Here is a 20918-nt window from a genome sequence, read left to right on the forward strand (position 1 = left end):
CTTAACACTTATTCAGACATTCATAATTCATATTCACCACTTAAACATTATGGTGTGTTACTTAAACCCCATTGTGGTTGCTGTTTTGTTTTGTTTTTGTTTTTAATTGCTATGGCAAATGGGTCCATAGCCCATTGTGCTAGGCCATTCACATCTCTCTCTCTCCAGCAACCAAAGAGATATTGTAGGTTTCCTCCATTTAATCTTTTTTTGCTTTTCCTTCCATTTATTTCTCCTTTGCCTTCTATTTTACTATTCCTTCCTCTCCCCTTCAAATTGTATTGCATCTACATTCAAGTTTGAGGAACCTGTAATAGACTTTGTTCAAAAATACCACACACAAAACAGCACCCCAAATACGTGAGGAAAATGTTGAGTAAAACAAACCCTGGGCTTCTGATTTGGAGAATCTGTCTCCCAGGAGTTCAGAGGGTAAACTATTCTTCATTAGTCCTCTCATGTCTGAGGGTGAGCAGTTTTGACTGTCTTGCCTGATCATGCATACAGGAGTGTGATATGGACAGCAGGCTTGCATAACCCAGATCAACTAGGTGAGGACAACCCCCTGCCATGAGTGCAGTAGACTAGAGCTTTCTGTGCATCCCTTAACAAATGATGGAAAAAATAGTGGTATAACTTAAGGGATGATTCAGCACAGTTGATAATTCTTCAAAGATAAGGGTGAGTGTGAGTGTGTGTGTGTGTGTAAAATTGGGCAGGAGTGAACTCTCCTTAAAATCTGTGACGTGCTGATGTGTGTGTGCTTCATTGCTGTTACTTCAGCATCTCTTGTAATGCTTAGTTTCTTGTTTAACTGCATTCAGTGAAGTTTTTTCTGTAAAGTAGCTCTCCATGGGTATGTAAAAGTATTCAGCATGTATGGGAGAGTTTCATAAAGCTCATGGGATTATCAGTTTTGTTTCACAGTCCCAAGGTATTTTACAGCTGTGCAACTTTGCACCATTGTATTTTTGTGTCAGTGCATTCAGAACTGTCAAAGGGCCTAGATATGTCATTCATTAACCCTTCACATGAGTGACATCAATTATAGTCAGCTGTCACAACCCAGATGCTGAAGTAAAGTGATGTGAAGGTAGAGGTACTAATTAACCGTAAGCATTTTCCATCCTAATACATGCTTTTGAAGATGGTAGCTATGAAGTTCAGACATTATGAAGTGGCTGCCTACAGACTGATTTCCAGCTCCTGTTTGTTCTGTTGTGTACCAGTCATGTTACTGCTCCTGCTAGTATTTCTATATATTCAGAAACTATTCTTTTTTTAGTTGCTTAGCAACAGGCCTGTTTCTTTTTCCCCTGCTGCATTGACATTCAGCCATATCAAGGAGCGCAGTATGTTTAGTCTTCTCGCTTCCTTAAATAGGCAACAGTGTCAATTCATTCTTTATTCTTGAAATCTAACCCAGTTAATTATAGTATTTTGGGCTGTAGGGATCTCAGTAATGTTTTTAGAATACTGAATCCCTGAAGTGTCCTGAAAGGCTTAATATATTATTTGTACCTACTATAGCTCTTTATGGACTATATAGCCATCACTCTCTTATTTAAGTCTGCATCTTTTAAATATGCATTCTTTCCTAATCTTACCCTTTTAATAGTTAGGTGGTATTTGTCCCTACTTTATGGGGTTTTTTGTGTGTTATTTTTTGAGGGGCAGGGCAGGGAGGTGTTCACATGGCATTACAAAAGAAGGGACTGTCAAACAAATTACAAAATCTTTAGAACAGTGTAACCAATATAGGGTTCTCAGAAAATGAGTCTAACTTAAATGATTTTTAAAATCTTGTCATCTTGATTTCTGGACCCTTAACTTTTAGTTTACACTTCAGGTACATTTAAAGTTGTTCATTCTTCAACCAGGACTTTTTAACTCCAGTCTGACATTCTCATAATCACTGGACTCAACATGCCTGTGATTCTTTCTTCCTAAAGAAGGAGCATCAGATACTGAGAGACATGCAGTAAAATGAGGTGGCAGTGAAGGCTTTGAGACTGCTTTAAGATACTGTTTCACATAGTAGCAAATTATGATGCTACAGTCTTTGCTGTATCTTTACAAGCCACTGAGAGAAGTGAATCCTGGAGTTTTGTGGAGAGAAAAACCATCACAATTTATTTACACCTAGTTTAAATTGCTTTATTACTTAAATGTAAGCATTCAAACAGTAACAGCTTCTTGTAACTCAGCTGTAGTTAAAAGCAGTCATTGAGTCTGACATTAGTTGCGATTCTCAAAAGGGAGATAAACAATAGTTTCTGTGAATAGTGGGCATTTTGAGAGAGAGCAAGTGTTTTTGTAACCAAAGGATACTATGCAATTTTTAAAAATTTTATATATCTTTTATGAGTCAGTTCAATGTTGTTTTTTGTTTGTTTTTTAGGATTTGTGGACTTATTTATGTGGCACAGCCTAATAATCAGTAAGATTTGACTTTCTTGTTTACATAAAATATAAAACTATACCTAAAAATTAAGATTCAAAATATGTTTTAGTGTTTTATTTGTCTGACTGCTAAGACTGGATCTGTTAGTGTTACAAGTAAGTATATTATGGCTAATAAATATGCTTGGTCAGGTGTTTTGTGCTCCCTGAATGACTTCACCTTGATATGGAGGGAACAAACATTTGAAGGATAGACTTTATGATTCTAGCATCACATAAAGAATGAGAAGATGCTGGCACAACTCCCAAAGCGAGCTATTCAATAAATACGGTAACTGGTGAATAGAGCCCGAGTCAGAAATGTGAGTGAGAGAGTTGCTTGAACCGTTGAATACATCGCTGCATTCACTTTCTTTGTATAATGTAAGTAACACGTATACTTCTTTGAAAAGGAAAAAGAAAAGTATCTAATCTTTCCATTTCAAAATTTGCTGTGTTAATTTCATGAGGAATGTATTGAGATTATCAATATACTTTTTAATATATCTAATGCTTGTTGCCCTAAATGAATACATTCATGGACCTAAGTAAACTCTGTGGACTAGGTTCAAAATTGAAGAACTGTTATTGTGAAATGTTCACTACCCCGTTTCTGTGGTTGATTTACAGAATTTCTGATGAACTCAATTCCATGTTAGTTCAAAAGATTTCTTGGATCACTTTTTTGCTGGCTAAAGGTAAGTTGTGATTATTATCGAATTCTTTTCATGGTTTCATTGGAGAAAATTTACGGATTTCAGTTTTATATCTCCAATATGAGAAACATCCTGGTTACAGATATCATAATGGGATCCCATAATCTTCTGTAATTCTGTAGTCATGTAGAAATTTGCTGCCTCTTCTGCAATTTTGGTGAACTTTGTCTGGCATTGGGGACTGCAAAATGTTGTAGTACTCAGGATATTTCTTGTTATCTAGAAAGCTCCTGTTCTGTAATTTGGTCCTGTCTTCTTGGCAAGAAGTTGGCAGCATTTATATTTCAAATAGGCCTGGAAGGTTCCCTTTAGGAATGGTTAGGGCTCTTGTTAAGGATGAGACAGAAGCCATATTGTTATAATTGTATGGTCTTATAAGGCTTCACTAGAACAGAAGTGCTAAACCTCTGTCCTGTGGCACTGTCATCCAACCTGTGTCTTCTGGTATGTTTACAGATGTATCAATTGAGCCTACTTAGGAGCAGCTGAACCAGTAAAAATTCTTTGTTAAAATTCTCTAGCATAAAAATACATGAAATTTGGTGGGTTCTTTAGCTTTACCCCTTTATTGAATTAAAGCAATGAGAAGGAGCTAGTATTTTTCCAGCATATGCCTTCATAGATATTTAGGCCAGGTTTTGGCAGTTTGCAGCTGTGGAGCCACTGGAGCTGGTCGGCTCTACCTCCTAGCTGTGGTCTGACATGGGCCAGGTACTTTTGGCAATGCATCTGCAGTAAGGAACTTTTCTTGCACTTGTGCTGGGGCCAGACAGCTGGGAACACAGCATTGTCACTTCCCCTTGCTCCCTGGATGTGGCATGTGTGCAGTTTTCAGCCTTTAGAGCGCTGCACCAGGGCTCACACTGCTACAAACAGCATCTGTACTGCTGCCACTTTCCCTCTCCCCCACCTTGGCTGCAGTATGGAAGCAGCTTCCGGCTGGTGGTGAGCTGCTCTGGGGCTGGGCAGGTTCCAGCTGGCTGTGCTGCAGTCATGGGGAAGAAGGGGAACAGGTAGAAACTACAGCAGCACCACAGTCTGCAGATACCTGGTCCCAGTGCAGCTTCCCACCAGCTGGAAGCTGCACCTCTGCCATAGCTGAATGGTGGGAAGGGGCTGAAAAATGTGGCAGTCCTGTTGCAGCTTTCAGTGTTCAGAGGCTAGGAAGTCCTGACTTTGAGGCTGTATCCCTATCTACCACTTTCAGTACCTACTGAAGGACTTTTTCTCCAAGAATATTCAGTCCCCTCTTGAATTAGGGTAAGTTGTCATGCTTCACACCATTTTGTGGCAATGAGTTCCGTAAGTTAATTGTTGGAGGTGCCCCCATTGCCATATTTTGACCTGTGGGGAGTCCCACAGGTTGGATGACAGTGTGCATGCTGGATCACTCTGGTGCTTGGGGCCTAGTGGTGGCCCAAAGATTGAGCCCTACTGGTTTAAATGCATCAGACTTCAAAGATGTTCATGATCTAGGTGATGTTTTTTAGAATCCAGTCATAGGGGTTTTTAAATTAAGTATTTAAGTCCTTCTGTCTATTTAAAACTCCCAGCATTGGCTCAAAGCTTTTTACATTTTTCAGGAAAAGTGTTACAGATGGAAGATGACCTGGTGATCTCTTTCCAGTTATTGCTGTGTGTTCTTGATTATTTTATCAAACTTGCACCACCAGCATTGCTCAAGGAACCATACAGTAAGGGTTTTAATCTTGTGTTCATAACTTTGACTCATTTCTGAGCTTTCACATAAGTTCCTGGTAGGGCTTTAATAGTATCCACAATGAATATTGTAAATATTTTTAAGTATGTTAGGATAGAATAGATATATTTTAAATTTTGATTAGATTAATTGAATGGAGCAGTTTGTGACCAAAGTCTTTAAGTGCTTGTTTAGCTCTCTTCCTGTTTTCTTGTCACCAGGGGCATATCTTAATAAGCGGGGAGCATTGAACAGGCACTCACACAGTTTGAGGGGGCCTGGTCCTACATAGGAATTTCTGGGGTATGCAGAACCAGTCCCCTCAAGCTCCGGGATATTGGGGATGTTTGTTGTCCAGCAGCATCAATAGGTGATGCGTTTCACCCACTGAGTTGGATCAGTTGTGCTGGGACACATCCCAGCACAGGCGATCCACTTCATTTGATGACATCTGTTTCTACTCCAACTGCAGTACTGTTCCATTCCAGTCAAGTCCTGAAAAACTGTTAATGGATTAATGTTTGTAACATGCCTCCATGTTAGCCTTAAGATTAGAGTCACTAAAAGCATTAAGGATGAGGAAGATACACCCATCTTTTTCTGTTACCAGTTTTTCAAGGATTCAAGCAAGGCAGAATTTCAGCTGAGGCGCTTGAGTGCAGCTTACATGGCTTTAGAGGTGAAATAAAATTTAGGATAAGTTGTTTAAAGATTTATTTAGGCTTGTATCATATTAATGTGGATTCTCTATGATGTAGCACCCTTTTATGACAGAAGTGGGTTTTTTATTATTGTTATTCTGTGAGGTGAAATTTTTAGGTACTGTTCTTTAAAAGGTTTTTAAAATGCACCATAGTTGTTTGGTGATTTTTCTTCAGTTTGCATTGTTAAAAAAATCTGCTTTTAATTCTTTGGTAATTCTGACTGTCCTAACAGAATCTGCTGTGAATACAGTATCTATTAATGGCTCAACTCGAACTTCAAGGCGAGGTCAGAACAGGAGCACACGTACATCAAAGCAAACTGAGACAGACTCGAAAGTTATTGAAGTCCTTTGTAAGGAACACGATTGTAATTTAGATGAGGTAACACTTTTTTGCTTTTTAAAGGGTACAGTCTTAGATCTTCTTATAACACGTGTATCGCCTGTAACCTAATCGTGTTCCCCTCCTCACCCCCATCCCTCTATTGTTAATCCCTCGCTCGGGCACTCTGTATTTCCATTTCAGCTTTGTCATCTTTTTTCTGGATTCCCCATCCTAAACATCTTCTAATATTATATTCAATATCAGCTAAAAGTAGCTTAAACAGAAGTTAGAGGTACTTTTAAATTAGAGCTGATCATCTATTTAAATTTTAGTGCTGGAGGTGATGTGCCATTCCCAATCTTCTTTATTTATTCAACAGCTTCTTTTGTGATATTACAGTAGTGGCCTTTGAGGTATATGCTGATCAAAGCATGTAAGAAAGAGGTGGTTATAAATATCTCCACAGTCTGTTTTGAGCGGAAGCCTTGGTGGTAAGGCTTGTAAGAGTACCATTATTTCTTTCATAGTTCAGAAATCTCTATATACCTGCACATCTAATTTAGTAATTAAAAAATTTTAGTGGTCGAGACAAGTTCAGACATTTTCCTCTAAAATAAACACTTAAGTAGTAGTTCTGGTGCAAGCTGTTTCTACCACTCCCGGGGAGTGTGTTGCAGACTGAATCAGGAATCTACCCCACATGGAAATGTGCAGTAGAATCTGTCAATCCAGGACTGGCTTTCAGCCACCTTTGGACTGACAGATGCAAAAATCATGAAAGACAATTATCTTCAACAGCGAGGGATTGCTGCTGCTGCTGATGTCCTGGTAACTTAAGAATGACTCCTCACTGTCAGCCCTGCTTTAATATGTTTAACAACAGTGTCTGTTTTGGTATCATTGTACATTAGTAATATTATACCTCTCTACTTTTTCTAGGTCAAAAATGTGTATTTCACAAGCTTCATTCCATTCTTGAATTCTGTTGGTATTGTAGCTTCAAATGGACTCCCAGAGGTAATTTAGAGTAATTTAAGACAGTTAAACAAATACTCTGCACTTCTGAAAACCTAAAACATTTAGCTTGAACATCCTTTATGTGCCAAAATTCTATTATCATCTTTAGTAGATATCTAACAAAACAGGCTCTTAAAAGAAAATGGGTTTTCCAAGACACTTGATAGATTTTTCCTCCCCCACTCCTCTTCCTGCTCCCCCTACTTCTTAACATCATGGGAGGTTTACTTAACATGATGTCTTAACATACTCTCTTAAATCATAGAACAATTGTCTTGAGGCAGCTTTTGAATTTACAACATCTGCCTTTTTTAGGTGCATTCCCTTTTTTGGATAGTTTAGGAGTAGTAAATCTTTCAAATGTGCAGGAGTTTAGAATAGAGGAGACTTGACTTGTCCTCCAGCCCTATGATTCTATGCTTTTTTTTCCCTCTGAATAAAATGTTATATAAACTTCCCAGGAATTGCATTCATTACTCTTGTGAAAACAAAATACAGTCAGGGTTAAATGAAGACGTGCACCTCTCATTGCAGTGAGGTATGAATTACTGCAAATGAAAAAGTCACAAAATCCAAGTGTTCCACCTGTAAAATAAGACAATAAATGCCTTCTCAAACTGAAATTTCTACATTTGGTTAAATTTAGATTTTTTGCTATAGTAAAAATATCCTAAAGATTTAGATGGTGTTTTACAGGCAATAAAGGTATAGCCCGTTGTATCCTTGCAGAGCTCTTTTCATTTCGGATCTTTGTAAGGATGCTGCAGTATACTTGCCTGCAGTCACTCGGAGGATTGGACCTAAAGAAGTAACCTTTTCTGAAATGTAAAATGTATTAGCTTGTCAACTTGAAAATCAGATTAAGATAACATTGGTGAATCAATACAGAATTAAGCATACTATTTTGAGTCCATGTTAAAGCTGGTAACTTGGAAAAAGTTGATATCTACTGAAGCAAAGTGGACCTAAATCTGTGTTTTAAAATGCATAAAGGTTTCCACTATTAAAGTAACTGTGAATTTTATTTAGGCATTTAACATGGCCAAAAGAAATTCCCCAAATGTAAGTCCTGTCACAGGCAGTTGTTGTTGTTGTTGTTGTTGTTGTCCTGCACGTTAAATCAGCTACAGTCTTGATGATCTTTAACAATTGGTCCCAAACCAGAAAAAATTGACCTTTTTAGCTCCCTTGGTTAGAGGCAAAGTAAGCAGAATACATAGTCCCTAATTGTGAGATCAGTAAGGCTTCCCTACCAGTACAACACAGTTTAACCACTGCTGGTCCTACATAAACCTCACATAGAAACCTACATCAAAACCACCACTTGAAAATTGTTGTCTCCTGAACTCTTGTGGGTGGGAATTGAAGACCCAGGGCCCTAGCATTCTTTCCCTTGAAATAAGTAATTTCAAGAGATATCCCAGAACAATCCAACTATAAACAATTATAGGCAGTGGTCAAATGTAGTCTACATTTAAAAAAAAAATTTTTTTGTTACATCTGAACTATGTTCAGCCTTTAGTTATGGTCAGCACAACAGGATCTAGCAGCATGGATAATTTTGTTTTACTTTATGGAACTGAACTTTTTTCATTTAACATTTGTTTTAATTTTCTTTTTAAAATGAAGAAAACCTTCCTGTACTTTTAAATTGCATTTATATTGTCCACCTTGCTGCATTTGACATTCATTGTTTATGGTGAATGTCGGAGTTACAGGTGAACTGAAACAATTATTGCTGCTGTTTTCAGTTGAAGACCTGTGGGCTAAAGCAGCAGCAACAGCATAGTTTGTAAGGGCTGTTCCTTTTGTAGTGGAAGAATTCCTCTAAAAAAAAACAAACCCAAACAAATCCAAACTATGTGAGTTTCTGGAAACTTGTACAAAAGGTCAAATTTTGAACAAATTACAGACATGTATGGAAAGAAAGTTATGCAGTAGAACTCAGATTTTTTTTTTTTCATTATTTTGAGTAAACCTGTTAAGAGACAGCATCATAGCTACACTCAGGACAGGAACAAATAATAATTGTGGCTCCAGGACACATTCTGGCATAGGCTGGAGCTATTTCAACCTTGGCTGCAATTTAGAGTAATCTGTCTGTTACTCTATCTGGGGATTACCGGAGTACTGCAGCACTCAGGTACACTTCCTGCTACAATAGGTATAAAAGAGGGTATTCTGGGCAAGAGGATGTATAGCTCGTGGAAGACAGGTGCTTTGTGATACTAGAGTAGTTTGTTAGGAATATTATAAATTATGTTATAATGCAGAAACAAATCTTTCTCGCCTACAACAGGATCACAGTAGTGTTCATTTTTCCTGTAATAAAGCTTTTCAATATCTTTTTGAGGTTGAGACTCTCTCAAGGCAATATGAAGATGTTTACCTGAAAAACAAAGACATAGATGCGAGATTGTTTCTGGACCATGATGAAACTCTACAGCCTGATCGCATAGATGGGTAAAACTTTTTATGAATTTCTATTCTTTTTTTGTTTTAATTTCCATATTACAACAGAAAAAATGAAACCTCTCTTGAGCTCTGTTTTTTCCCTTCCCGATGGGAAAAATAAGGTCCTTCTGATATGAAAATCCTTATGCTTTTAAACATCACCTTTTAAGATATGTTAATGTACTTTTAAACATTACTGTCTTACTCTTTGAGTGCCAAGTGGAATTTAAAAGCGAGTTAACACATACTAGCTAACAATACCATTCATTGTATTAGTTCAGGGGTGTCAAAGCCTGTGGAGCTGTATCATCTGACCTCTGGTACTGCCTGTGGGTTTCAGTTGACCCATCTGCAGCATGAGGTGCATATTGGATAGCTCTGCATACAGTGCCTGCTCCAAGATCATGCTGCATGTGTTGCCCACTCCAGCCACTTGGGAATTGTCCATCCACTTCATCCCAGATCTAGTGCAAGTCCCAGAACAGATGCCACAATAAGTGCGGTGCATGCTCTGGTTGCTCCAGGGTGCACACTGGATGCAGCATGGAACATACATTGAGTATAGGTGCCACATGCATTGTGATCTTATGCTGGCCCCTCTGGGATGCTTGTGGTATGTAATGCCAGCTCTGGGACATGCTAGATCTGACATGTGAAGCCAGTTTGTGGGCCCTGTCTGGTCCGGGTACATAGACACCTGGATTTAAAGCAAAAATTAAGAAATTGAGGCAAGAGAATTTTTAGTGCACTCAAAATTTAAAATGATTTTTTTTGGCCTTGTCTAGGAAAATGTAGTAGTGGACTAAAAATGGACTAAAAATCAATAGAGTAAAGCTGGGATAAACTCTTAATATAGCTGCACATGAAGAATATGAATGAGAGCTGCTGGATACTGAACATTTATGAAAATCCGTCCCATGGCTTTTTTCTGCTGCTTTAATATGCCTATTTAAAAAATGTGGATTTGCTATATTGAAACTCCAGTACTTCATTGTGTTTTATTTTCCTTATCTGTAGATGCTTACAGTTGGAGAGAACACCAAGGAAAAGTAACCCAGATGAAGAATTCAATCTCATACTTCCACAGACTCCAGTTCGGTATGAAGCATTCAAAAATATGTATTTTATCTTAATTTTTTAAAAATTCTTCAGCTCCAAAAGGTAGGTAGTGTTGTTTTAGAGTAGTATTAGTTAGCCGTGTTAGATGCATTTTTATAGACTAACTAGATACATCTCTGTTTCAGTTAGCTGACGAGGTCCATCTCAACTATGCCTTTGGTTTTAAAGTAATACCACTTCTAAAACCAGAGGTCCTAATCTGGGTGACAGTGGGTGCATTTACACAAGATGCTTTACTGCGCATAAGACTAATTAAGCATAACTGTCTACACATGTGCAGCAATTACCATGCAGCAGATTAGTCTATGCCTATAGGAACATTTAAAGTAATGCAGCAAAGCGCACTGGTAGATGCTGACCAGGAGCAAATTGCTCCCAGTCAGCCTAGGCAGCAGAAGCCCACAGGGGGCAGGGAGACCTGCCCTGGCTTAGCAGGATGCTGCCTCCCAGCCACATGGAGATTGGCCCCTGTTCTCTATGTGGCTGGGAAGCAGCTTTCCAGCAGCTGAGACAGCTCTCCCCTACCTTTGGGAGATCAGGGCTAATCTCTGTACTCCCTGCCAGCCCAAGGCTAGTACCTGGAGGAGCCAGGAGCTCCCCTGGCTGCTGCAGGGAAACAGAGCAGGAGCAGCTCCCATGGGGAGAAAATTTGCTCCCAATGGGCGCATGTTGAGTTGTGTGGGGTCCCAGTTTAATGCACCTGAATTTTCTGTGCAGAAAATCCAGGTGTATTAATTGCACATGTAGATGCACCCAGTATGTAGACAGCATCCAGCATACTTCTGATGTGTGAAAACCAAGAACTTCCCATGTAAATGAGCTGCTTGTTACTTTTACGTATATAAAGAGTACTGTAACTAGGATTCGTATATTATTATTATTATTTTTTTTTTGCCTTCTGTAGGACAAGCTCCTTGCATGTACCTTGAACTTCTCTATGTACCTTCATGCCCTTACATGCTCCCTGTGTGCTGTTACCCCATGTCTTACTATCTCAGAAACCCCCAACAATTCCCTCACCCTCTTCATGCTCAGGGTGCTATGTATTCCACCAGTCGCTTTAACCTCAGTGTTTCCCATTTTACTCTGGGTCAGTAGCTGTTTCACTTATTTCTACTTCCTGTCTGGCCAGGGGTTCTGCATGCCCCATTCTCCTTTCATACTAGAGCATTTTGGTTTTTTTTCCTTTCTCCTCCTTGTACCTGGTTGGCTTTGTGCAGCTGTTCCCTGGCCTCCTGGGAGCATGCGCTGGGGGGCAGCCACCGAGGCTGCTCCAGTAACCTTAATGCCATGTCAGGTTCTCCCCGAGGGGAACCCTGCCACAACTTGGATCTCCCATTCAGGGGTGGGGCTCCTTCTGGTTGCTCCTCACGGGTCAGGGATCACTCTGAGTGAGTATTCTTGGGGCTCTGCCTCCCCTACACCCCAACCATGCGCCAGGCTCTTGGGACAGCCAATCGATGGTCAGCCAGCCTGCCCTCCAGTGTTGCCTCCCGGGTCCTCCCCGTCTACCAGGCTTCAGGTGTTCTCGCTCCACCTAGATGCCTTCAGGCGTAGGACGGTCACTGATGGTGCGCTGCTGTCCTTGATGCTGCCCCGGCTTGCTTGATCTTATGAACGTTGCTCTTGGCCCTTCTTGTCCTAGGGCTCAGGGAAAATCAAAGAAAAGGGAACAACTAACTGAAACAAAGAAGAAAAAGAAGAGGAAAGGCTCAACCCGCCCCACTCATGACTCTGGTGTCTGTGGACCTGTGGTCCATTGATGCAGTCCTTCCTGGACCATCATCTCCTCACCGTCCGGGGTTGCGTTCCTTTAAACATCTTTGGACCCTGCCCATGGGTTCCTCCTTGCCTCCTCTCTCCCTGGCCTTGCCTAGCTCAGGGGACAACTCTGCAGCCAGTTCCCTGCACTGTCCCCACAGCTGTTCCCCTGCCGCTGGCTTTTATTTCTGCCATGTGGCGTTTTCCTATGACATCATCTTCTCATGCCGTTCCCAGTCGCAGATAAAAGCGGATGATGAATTGTGCGGGCATCCTGTCTTGGTGCGGCTTGTCAGGCCCGCTTATTTCTGAAATGGATAAGTAAGCCCTGTTTTCAGGACTTTTTCCTTTTCTGTGTTCGCGGGTTGTTTCTGCCCTGGTCCCCACCACGGGAGGGGTTTCCTGGCCTTTTCCTTTTGTTCCCTTGGGATACCCCTCCACACTCCCTTCCTAATAATTGTTTTCTTTTTATTTGGGAGCTGAGTCATTTAGGATGCTAACACATTCAGCTCTTTTAAGGAGGAAGAGAGATGATAGAAGTGTATCATTAACTAGAATGTATTAATAGGCGGCACCAACAGATACTTTAATTTGAAGACAGAGAAATGCTTTTCACCAGAATTGGGAGCGTTTTGTCCAGTCATATCCAGAATATTTCTGGACATTTTAGAATTGATTGGATGCATCTTTTAAATTTTGCACAGGCACAAAATTTGAGTGAGGGTCCTTATAAGTTTTGTCAATAAAATGCTTTCTTCTGTGCTTGCTGTGCAAAGATTTTTTTTTTTAACTTTACAATAGCAAAAACTCTAGTACCTTCATTTGTCATTTCTGTTTTCCCATGCAAAGTTGGGAAAAGTATGACAAAATTGTACCAACTCTGTGAAAGCTAAAACATAAGAACAATGGAAAAAACATAACTGTGAACCCTCTAGGTTTACATATCCACAAAAAAATTTATCAACTGGATTCTAATAGCAGATGTTAGAGAGGGTTTCTAATCACTGTATTAGAGCAGTGTGGATTTGGAACAGCTTCCAGTAGTAGTGAAGAGAGAGGGTACCTATACACAAGCAGCAAGGCTGCTCCAGTGCGTTGTAATTACAGTGCATTGGAGCAGAATCAATTAATTGAGTCTGAGTCTGCTCCAGCGTTTCATGTATTGGCATTGCCATGCTTCAAAATGGCAGTGGGAGGTGCTTTATTCAAAGCTAGTTGAACGAGCTTTTGATGAAGCATCCCTGCTGCTGTCTTGAAGTGCAGGGACGCTGACACACAAGATGCTCTGGGCTTCATTTTAGCAGTTTTTGGAGCCATTCTAATTAAGCCTCCCCTATCTCCCCCCTCCTAGCATGTGTATAAACACCCAAACAGACTAACATTTATAAGGTGGAGTTGTTTAGCTCTTGAAAAAGATTGTATGGCATGACTGCTAGGAACGTCCAGTCCTGTGTTCTGAATTTTTTTATTACTGGTGTTTATTTTCTAGCTTGAAAAAATTTCTGTTCTCAGGTCTTAATTTGCAGTGCCGGGGGTTGGATTACTAGGGAAGTAATCAATGAATTGCAGGATGTCATTTTTATACCTGCTTTTCAGATTACAATAGCATTTAAAAGCACAATGCCTGTGTAAAGTGATACATTTTCCATGCACGATACTCAAATCCTTTTACCCTCAGAAGCTAATATAAAATGGGCAGGAGTAGCAGTCTACGTTTTCATGTTGTCCTACCAAATTTAAACTTCAGCACTTGACAGAGAGAAAGCAGTTCTGGGGACTAAAATGGATGGGTAGAATCTGAACCACCAGTTTTTGCCCTCCCTTTTTAGACTACTAGCAGGGATGCCAGCTGAGGCTGTCAAACCTGAATAACTTTTCCACTGGAAACTGAACTGGCAGTAGCAACTCATTTTGCACAAACCACCAAAATGCCAGTAGGTGGCAGTAAACAAATAGTCACCTAGGCTGAAAGACTGTACATGATGTAAGCCTACCTAGTGCTGTTTATGGTTTATGTCTTTTCACAGCATTTCATTGCGTGAGCCTGGGCTCACAAAAGTTTGTTATATATAAAAGTCTGTTGAATACGTAACTCTTCCCTGTGTGCGTGTGTGTGTGTGCCTGTGCGTGTGTAAAATCTGAGTTAGTTTATAAGGTACAAATCTACCCTGCCTTATTCTGAAAAGGCCATATTTAATTCTTAATTTGGTATAGATTCCCTCATTTGGCAATGCAGTGTGGGCCTGAAGCAAAGTACCTAGAAGAACATGGAAGCCCCTCCAATGACTTGAGGGAGATTTGGGGTCATGCCCTTTGAGTAGTGGTTTGCAAAATTTTCTGTACAAGATACCTGGGTTTTCAGGCCTGTTCTCATTGCTTTACAAAAGTCTTCTTAGAAATCCTGTTACCAGAAGTTTTTAAAAAAAAGGCAATGTCAGACCAATTCTTTTTCATTTCCTGTTTCACAGTGAACAGGAAACAGCAGTAAAGCTATAGACTTCTAGGACCTCGATCTATGCCTGGCAAACTTAGAAAAGCATTTACAAGTGTGTGGCGGGATGCTGTGGGCAGGAAGAGCGGAGGAGAATGGGACAATTCAGTTAACTTAGATTTCACTTCATGAATAGTCATCTTACATTGCTAGTTTATATAACTCTTGTAAGTAAAGAACAAATCTTACTGTTAGTAACTAACATTTCTTGAACATGTATATAGTATAACAGCTGTAAAAATTAGATGCATATTCTTAGATCGTAATGTATTTGATCTTTCTGATGCATCATAAATCAGAAGATTGTCCATATTCAAATGTCTGCTTAAACTAGTCTAAGTTAACAGGCTTGCATCACGCCACTTTTACTGCATGATCTTTTTTCCCCCACAGAACACCCATCATAACTGTTTAGTTGTGGTAACAGTGATATCCTGCTATGTTTTAATATATTTAAGAAAAGATAAAATGATGTTATTTCAGAACTCCATCACTTCTGAAAAATATAATGTGAAAGTACAACCTGCCAAAATTGTTAAACTGCTTTTCGTATCTTGGATAAACTGACAAGTCAATACGTTGTCCCACCTTTAAAAAAAAAAAAAAAAAAAAAAAAAATTCCAGCCTTACAGCTATGTGTAGAACCTTATGATGCATAAAAGAACAGAAGCTGCATAAAGACCTTTTCTTAAAATATGGAGTAGTGCAGAAAACCTGCGCTTCATTCACCCTAGAATTGATTCCTAAAGGCAACAGGCCCTCAATTTATGTGCACATGCCTATGATTATGATAAAGCGGTATAATATAGTAGCGCCACTATATGGACAACTGCAGTTGATCAGACACTAGCACACAAATAAGCACTTGTTCTGTTGAAAGAATATATTTTTAACAACCAAAAAAGAAGTAATAGTTCCACCAGCATCCCTGGTAAGTACATGCCATTTGAAAGCAGTCCTTGTTCAGTCATCTTGAACTGGTGACCTTTCTGCAAGGTTCCCTCTAAGGTGTGTGCATGTGTGGCCATGCACACCTAAAAGTGCGGCTGTGCACAGCCTTTTCAAGGCCACACACCAGGAGAGGCTGAAGCCTGTTGTGGGCTCCACTGGCTCCAAGGAAGTGCTCCACACCCCTGCATCAGGGCCAGGGGGTGGAGCACTTCCCTGGAGCTGGTGGAGCCCATGCCAGCCACCTGCCCCAGCCTCCATCCCTGCCTTACCTCACCTTGGGGAGAAGCCACTGTCTGCCCTGAGTGAGGCTCTGCCGGCTCCAGGACACTGCTCCGCTCCCCGGCATGGCTTCTGGGGTTGTGTCCCAGAGCCAGCAGAGCCTCACTCGGGGCAGGCAGTGGCTCCTCCCCAAGGTGAGGCAAGGCAGGGATGGAGGCTGGGGTGGGCAGCTGGTGCGGGCTCTGCTGGCTCCGGCTCCAGCCTCTGGTCCCTGGCCTCCAGCCCCCTTCAGTAAGTGTCCTATGTCAGACCAAGGCAGCGTGCTCACGGACTGCTGCTCCTTAGAGGGAACATTGCCTCTCTGTCAGAGTTCATAACAAACATTTGGCATCACCCGGGACGTCATTCTCCCCTTGTACTCGGCCTTGGTGAGGCCGCAGCTGGAGTACTGCATCCAGTTTTGGGCTCCACAATTCAAAAAGGATGTGGAGGAGCTTGAGAGAGTCCAGAGGAGAGCCATGCACATGATCAGAGGTCAGGAAAACAGATCTTACGATGACAGGCTGAGAGCCATGGGACTCTTTAGCCTGGAAAAGCGCAGGCTCAGGGGTGATCTGATGGCCACCTATAAGTTTATCAGGGGTGACCACCAGGATCTGGGGGAATGTCTGTTCACCAGAGTGCCCCAAGGGATGACGAGGTCGAACGGTCACAAACTCCTGCAAGACCGTTTCAGGCTGGACATAAGGAAGAATTTCTTTACTGTCCGAGCCCCCAAGGTCTGGAACAGTCTGCCAGCAGAGGTGGTTCAAGCACCTACATTGAACACCTTCAAGAGCAAATTGGATGCTTATCTTGCTGGGATCCTATGACCCCAGCTGACTTCCTGCCCTTTGGGCAGGGGGCTGGACTCGATCTCCCGAGGTCCCTTCCAGCCCTAATGTCTATGAAATCTATGAAATCACAGCAGTCCAGAAATCCTTTCTTCATAAAGAAGAAAAGAGTTCATCCAAACAGGAACTAAACTTTTTTTGAGATGTACTTAAGGTTGTTTCTCTGAAAGGAGTAGGAATCTATATTTTTCTTAATGGAATTATAGGTATTCTTCACCTTTGCTATCATTTACATACTTCCCTGAAAGAGACTGGGAATCTTCCTTTATTTTGAATTTTTTTTTTTTTTGCAGTATTTTAAGTTAAGGCATTAGTCATGATTCAGGGGATAGCATCTCTGGGGGCTTTAGTCACTTTTCTTGACAACATCTAAGTGTGATTTAAGGCCATGAATAGAATTGGCAGTAGCATTTTGGTTTTTGGTTTTTTGGATCTGCTAAAACAAACATAACAAAGGTTTGGCAGTGTTGAGAGATTTTATTATAGACTTCATAGACATTAGGGCTGGAAGGGACCTCGGATGATCGAGTCCAGCCCCCCGCCCAAAGGGCAGGAAGTCAGCTGGGGTCATAGGATCCCAGCAAGATAAGCATCCAATTTACTCTTGAAGGTGTTCAATGTAGGTGCTTGAACCACCTCTGATGGTAGGCTATTCCAGACCTTGGGGGCTAGGACAGTAAAGAAATTCTTCCTTATGTCCAGCCTGAAATGGTCTTGTAGTAGTTTGACATTCGACCTCGTCATCCCTTGATGCACTCTGGTGAACACCAGATGGTGGTTATATAACCTGCAGTTTATGTAAAGGATGAAAACTTGTGAGCTTGCAAGTAGCTCTCAAACTTAACAGATCTCTTATGAAACTGGTAAGAGATTCTATACGTATTGTTTTCATATAAGACAGATATCCAAGTTATTTCCTAGTATTATTAAAGAACATTTTATTTAATTTTATAGATTCAATTGCCCTTCCATAGCTATGTTACATAATACCAAACCCCTTTGCTGTTAAATTACCTCCAAGCAGTTCTTGTTTATCTACAGTGGTAGTTGGTAAGGGGGCAATGGGATGGATTGCCAACATGTGCAGCCTTTTATGTGGAATAGAAAGGGAGCAGGGTCGAAGAAGGAGGTTAGGTTTAATGAAGTCTTCTCTCTGAAAAGTGGAAAAAAATTGTTTGTTATGCACTTTGGCTATTGCAAGAACTAAGGGAGCAGTGTTCATAGTACTAAAACACATTTTTTCCCTAAAATGTGTATCTAAAGTTGATATCATCTTATGACATTATGATTGAGAGCATGGTGTAGAAACAAAATTTGGTTCATGACTTTGAAACCAATAGGCTGTCGTCTTGTAATAGTGGTATTACCAGTGATCCTGGTTTTCTATGTTAAAAAATCTACAATTCTCTGTTTCAAACCCTAAAATTTGCATTTTTCCATGATTAAAATGAAAAACTACTCTGTATATAGATATAAGTTGAACACAATGTTTTATTGATTGTATTTACATCTTAAAGCAATTTGGAAGCCTAGTAGTGCCTCAGTCACAATAAAATTAAATTCTAAATACTTGTGTATTTTGGCATATGATTTTTTTTTTCTCTTCTTATGGAAAATAAGAGCTCCCCCTGCCCTCTTTGCTCACTAGGATACAGGTTCAGCTGCGGCTGTCTCCCCGCTGTTTTGTGGTACTGAGCAGCTGTGATATGCCATTATCCATCACTACCAACCACAGGCTCCCCAGCCCTGCTGGCACCCCTGACTCGTGACTTGCAGCCCCTGTCACCACTTGGGCCCTTAACTCACAGCTCCACACCTGCAAGCCCTGTTGGTGTTCCTCACTTCCAACTTGCCCCCGGGCCCCAGCTCCTCAGCATGTGTGGCAGGGGGTAGTGCCAGACCATAGGCAATGGGTCGGTTGGGGGGGGGGGACATTGAGGGGGTATGTGCCCCCTAGTGTGCCCCCAACAAGGCACAGGGCTGCATCCTGGCAAGGCTGGCAGTGGGCAGGAGCCTCCTCCATAGCACAGTTCACAGGACCTGATGCGGGAGAGCAGAGCAAGGTGGTGAGACTCATTGCCACTGTCACTGTGAACCCTGTGCCCACCACACCACCATGGCTGCCAAGGTGAGGCATCACTGGCTGCTGCCATGGCATAGGCAGCTTGTGCCTCCCCACTGTGGCTGCAACCAGGGGACACCTCACCAAGGCGGTGTGGCTGGCATGGGGCTTATGATGGAAGCAGCAGCCATGAGTCTAGCTGCCCTGCTCTGCCCTCCCTGGCTGGTCCTGCCCACTGGGCTGCAGAGGCAGCTCTTGCCTGGTGCCAGTCTGGCCAGGCTGCAGCCCTGTGCCCCGCCCCATGTTACCCCCGATGTGATACACTGCCTCTGGCACCTGACCCTTCCCCGGGAGTACATGAGCGGTGGAGAGCTGCCCGCCCCAACAAGCTGTCAATGGCTGTCCCGCTGCCTGGCTGGGCCCCATGGCTGTACAATCCCAACCTGGCCCTGTACACCATGTACTGTCTTGCCTGGGCAGCACCCCCAGCCCAAGCCACCAATCCTGCCCTACTCCTCTCCGTGTGGACTCGGCGTCAGTTGCCCCCCGCATTGCCTGTGTTCCCCACAACCCTGTAGACATACCTGCAGAGAGCTGCAGGAGATGCTCTCTACCATGTTGCATGGGGTTGTTTTGCCTGCCACATGCTTGTGTCCTCACACATTCACGTGGTACCCCATTTCCCTTCTTCCCCTCCCTTCAACCCCAAGCACCCCCTTGCAGGCTGGAACTCTGCCAGCCTGCGAGGGGAGACCTGCTGTTTCCTGCATTTTTCTCCTTTAAAGGGAGAAATCCATTGTCTTCTATTTAAAGGAGAAAATCTGTATTTTTTTCTGCAGCAAACAGAAAACCCACATCCCTGGCTGTTTTGTTTCCATAAAGTAAAGTGAAGAAGTTTGTGTATACAAAACTGTAGTTTAACCAATTTAATGCTTTTTTTTATGTCTTGATCAGCTAGTTTAGTGATGTTGAGTAATAAAATGAAGGAAATGCAGTTGATTTTCTCACTAATTTTATTTCTGAGTTATAGATGTATTCTTTAATATATTACTCTGTTTGTAGAGCTCCTCTCTGCATTTCAGGAAACTATGCTGGAGAACAAGTAGCAGGGTTTTTTTTAAATATGGAAGGTGTATAGATTTAGTGTTGAACATATATTTTATTGCTTTGCTTTGTTTCAGTGCTGCAATGAACACTATACAGCAGTTAATGATGATCTTAAATTCAGCAACTGATAAACCGTCAGAGACTCTCATTTCGTATTTCAATGTAAGTGAATAGGTTTTTAAGAGAGCATTTATAAGGAAGTATCTGTTAAAATAGATAGTTAAGATTATATAGTGTGTTTTCTATAACAGTGCCCCAAAATAATTTTGTTCGTGCCTTCTTTTGCTGTATTATGACATGTGATTTATGGATTTAAGTGGCTGGAAATCATGATTTTTTTAAAATTTTTTTTTTTAAACAGCTTTCCTTTCTTGTTTTTGATAGAAGGGACTTGTTCAAGATCTCTCTATTTCAAATGCATTAGTTTTTTGCTGTAGTACAGAAACTCAATGCATTAGGAATGCACCTAATATGTGCCAAAAATGAATGATTGCAAGAGGTCTGCTTAAATATTAAAAAGAATTGAGAGAGAAAGCACATCAAGAACACTGCTTTTTTTTATAAAGCACTTTTCTGAAGTCTTTAACCTTGTGCTGAAAATACAGTCGGCCTTCATGTACACCAAGTTAACTTTTTTTACAAAGAAAAATCCATTACATGAAGCCATATTACCTGCAAGAGAAACTTGGGTCCTGATTTCAGGAAGATTCTTAAACATGTATCTGATGTGAAGTCCATATGGTCCCATTGACTTCATTGGAACTACTCTAACCATTTGTTATTGATAAAGTGCCTTTGCTGATCTGGGTCTTAATTATTGAAATTTAGTGAGCATAAAATGACTCCCTTATCTCTCTCAAATGTCTAGAATTTCCAGAGCCAATTTGTCAGTTTTACTTAATGATACGTTACAGAGCTGAGTTGGTGGAAATCATAGCCTGTAAAAATCTAATGTTAGC

At 41.2% G+C, this 20918-nt stretch overlaps 1 protein-coding gene across 2 annotated transcripts in view; it reads left to right on the forward strand.

Moving 5' to 3' along the window:
- Positions 1 to 20918, forward strand: part of RB1 (RB transcriptional corepressor 1) — a 119212-nt gene that overhangs the window by 31476 nt on the left and 66818 nt on the right. For both annotated transcript variants that reach the window (XM_090025951.1, XM_090025960.1), the window contains exons 5-12: positions 2402 to 2440; positions 3073 to 3140; positions 4742 to 4852; positions 5794 to 5942; positions 6825 to 6902; positions 9256 to 9365; positions 10374 to 10454; positions 20034 to 20121. In XM_090025951.1, coding sequence (XP_089882077.1) covers positions 2402 to 2440; positions 3073 to 3140; positions 4742 to 4852; positions 5794 to 5942; positions 6825 to 6902; positions 9256 to 9365; positions 10374 to 10454; positions 20034 to 20121 — 724 coding nt within the window. The remainder of the gene's footprint in view (positions 1 to 2401; positions 2441 to 3072; positions 3141 to 4741; positions 4853 to 5793; positions 5943 to 6824; positions 6903 to 9255; positions 9366 to 10373; positions 10455 to 20033; positions 20122 to 20918) is intronic.

Source organism: Crocodylus siamensis, chromosome 1 (genome assembly GCF_052110815.1).
Source record: "Crocodylus siamensis isolate JL-2025a chromosome 1, ASM5211081v1, whole genome shotgun sequence".
In the NCBI taxonomy this organism is placed as follows: domain Eukaryota; kingdom Metazoa; phylum Chordata; order Crocodylia; family Crocodylidae; genus Crocodylus; species Crocodylus siamensis.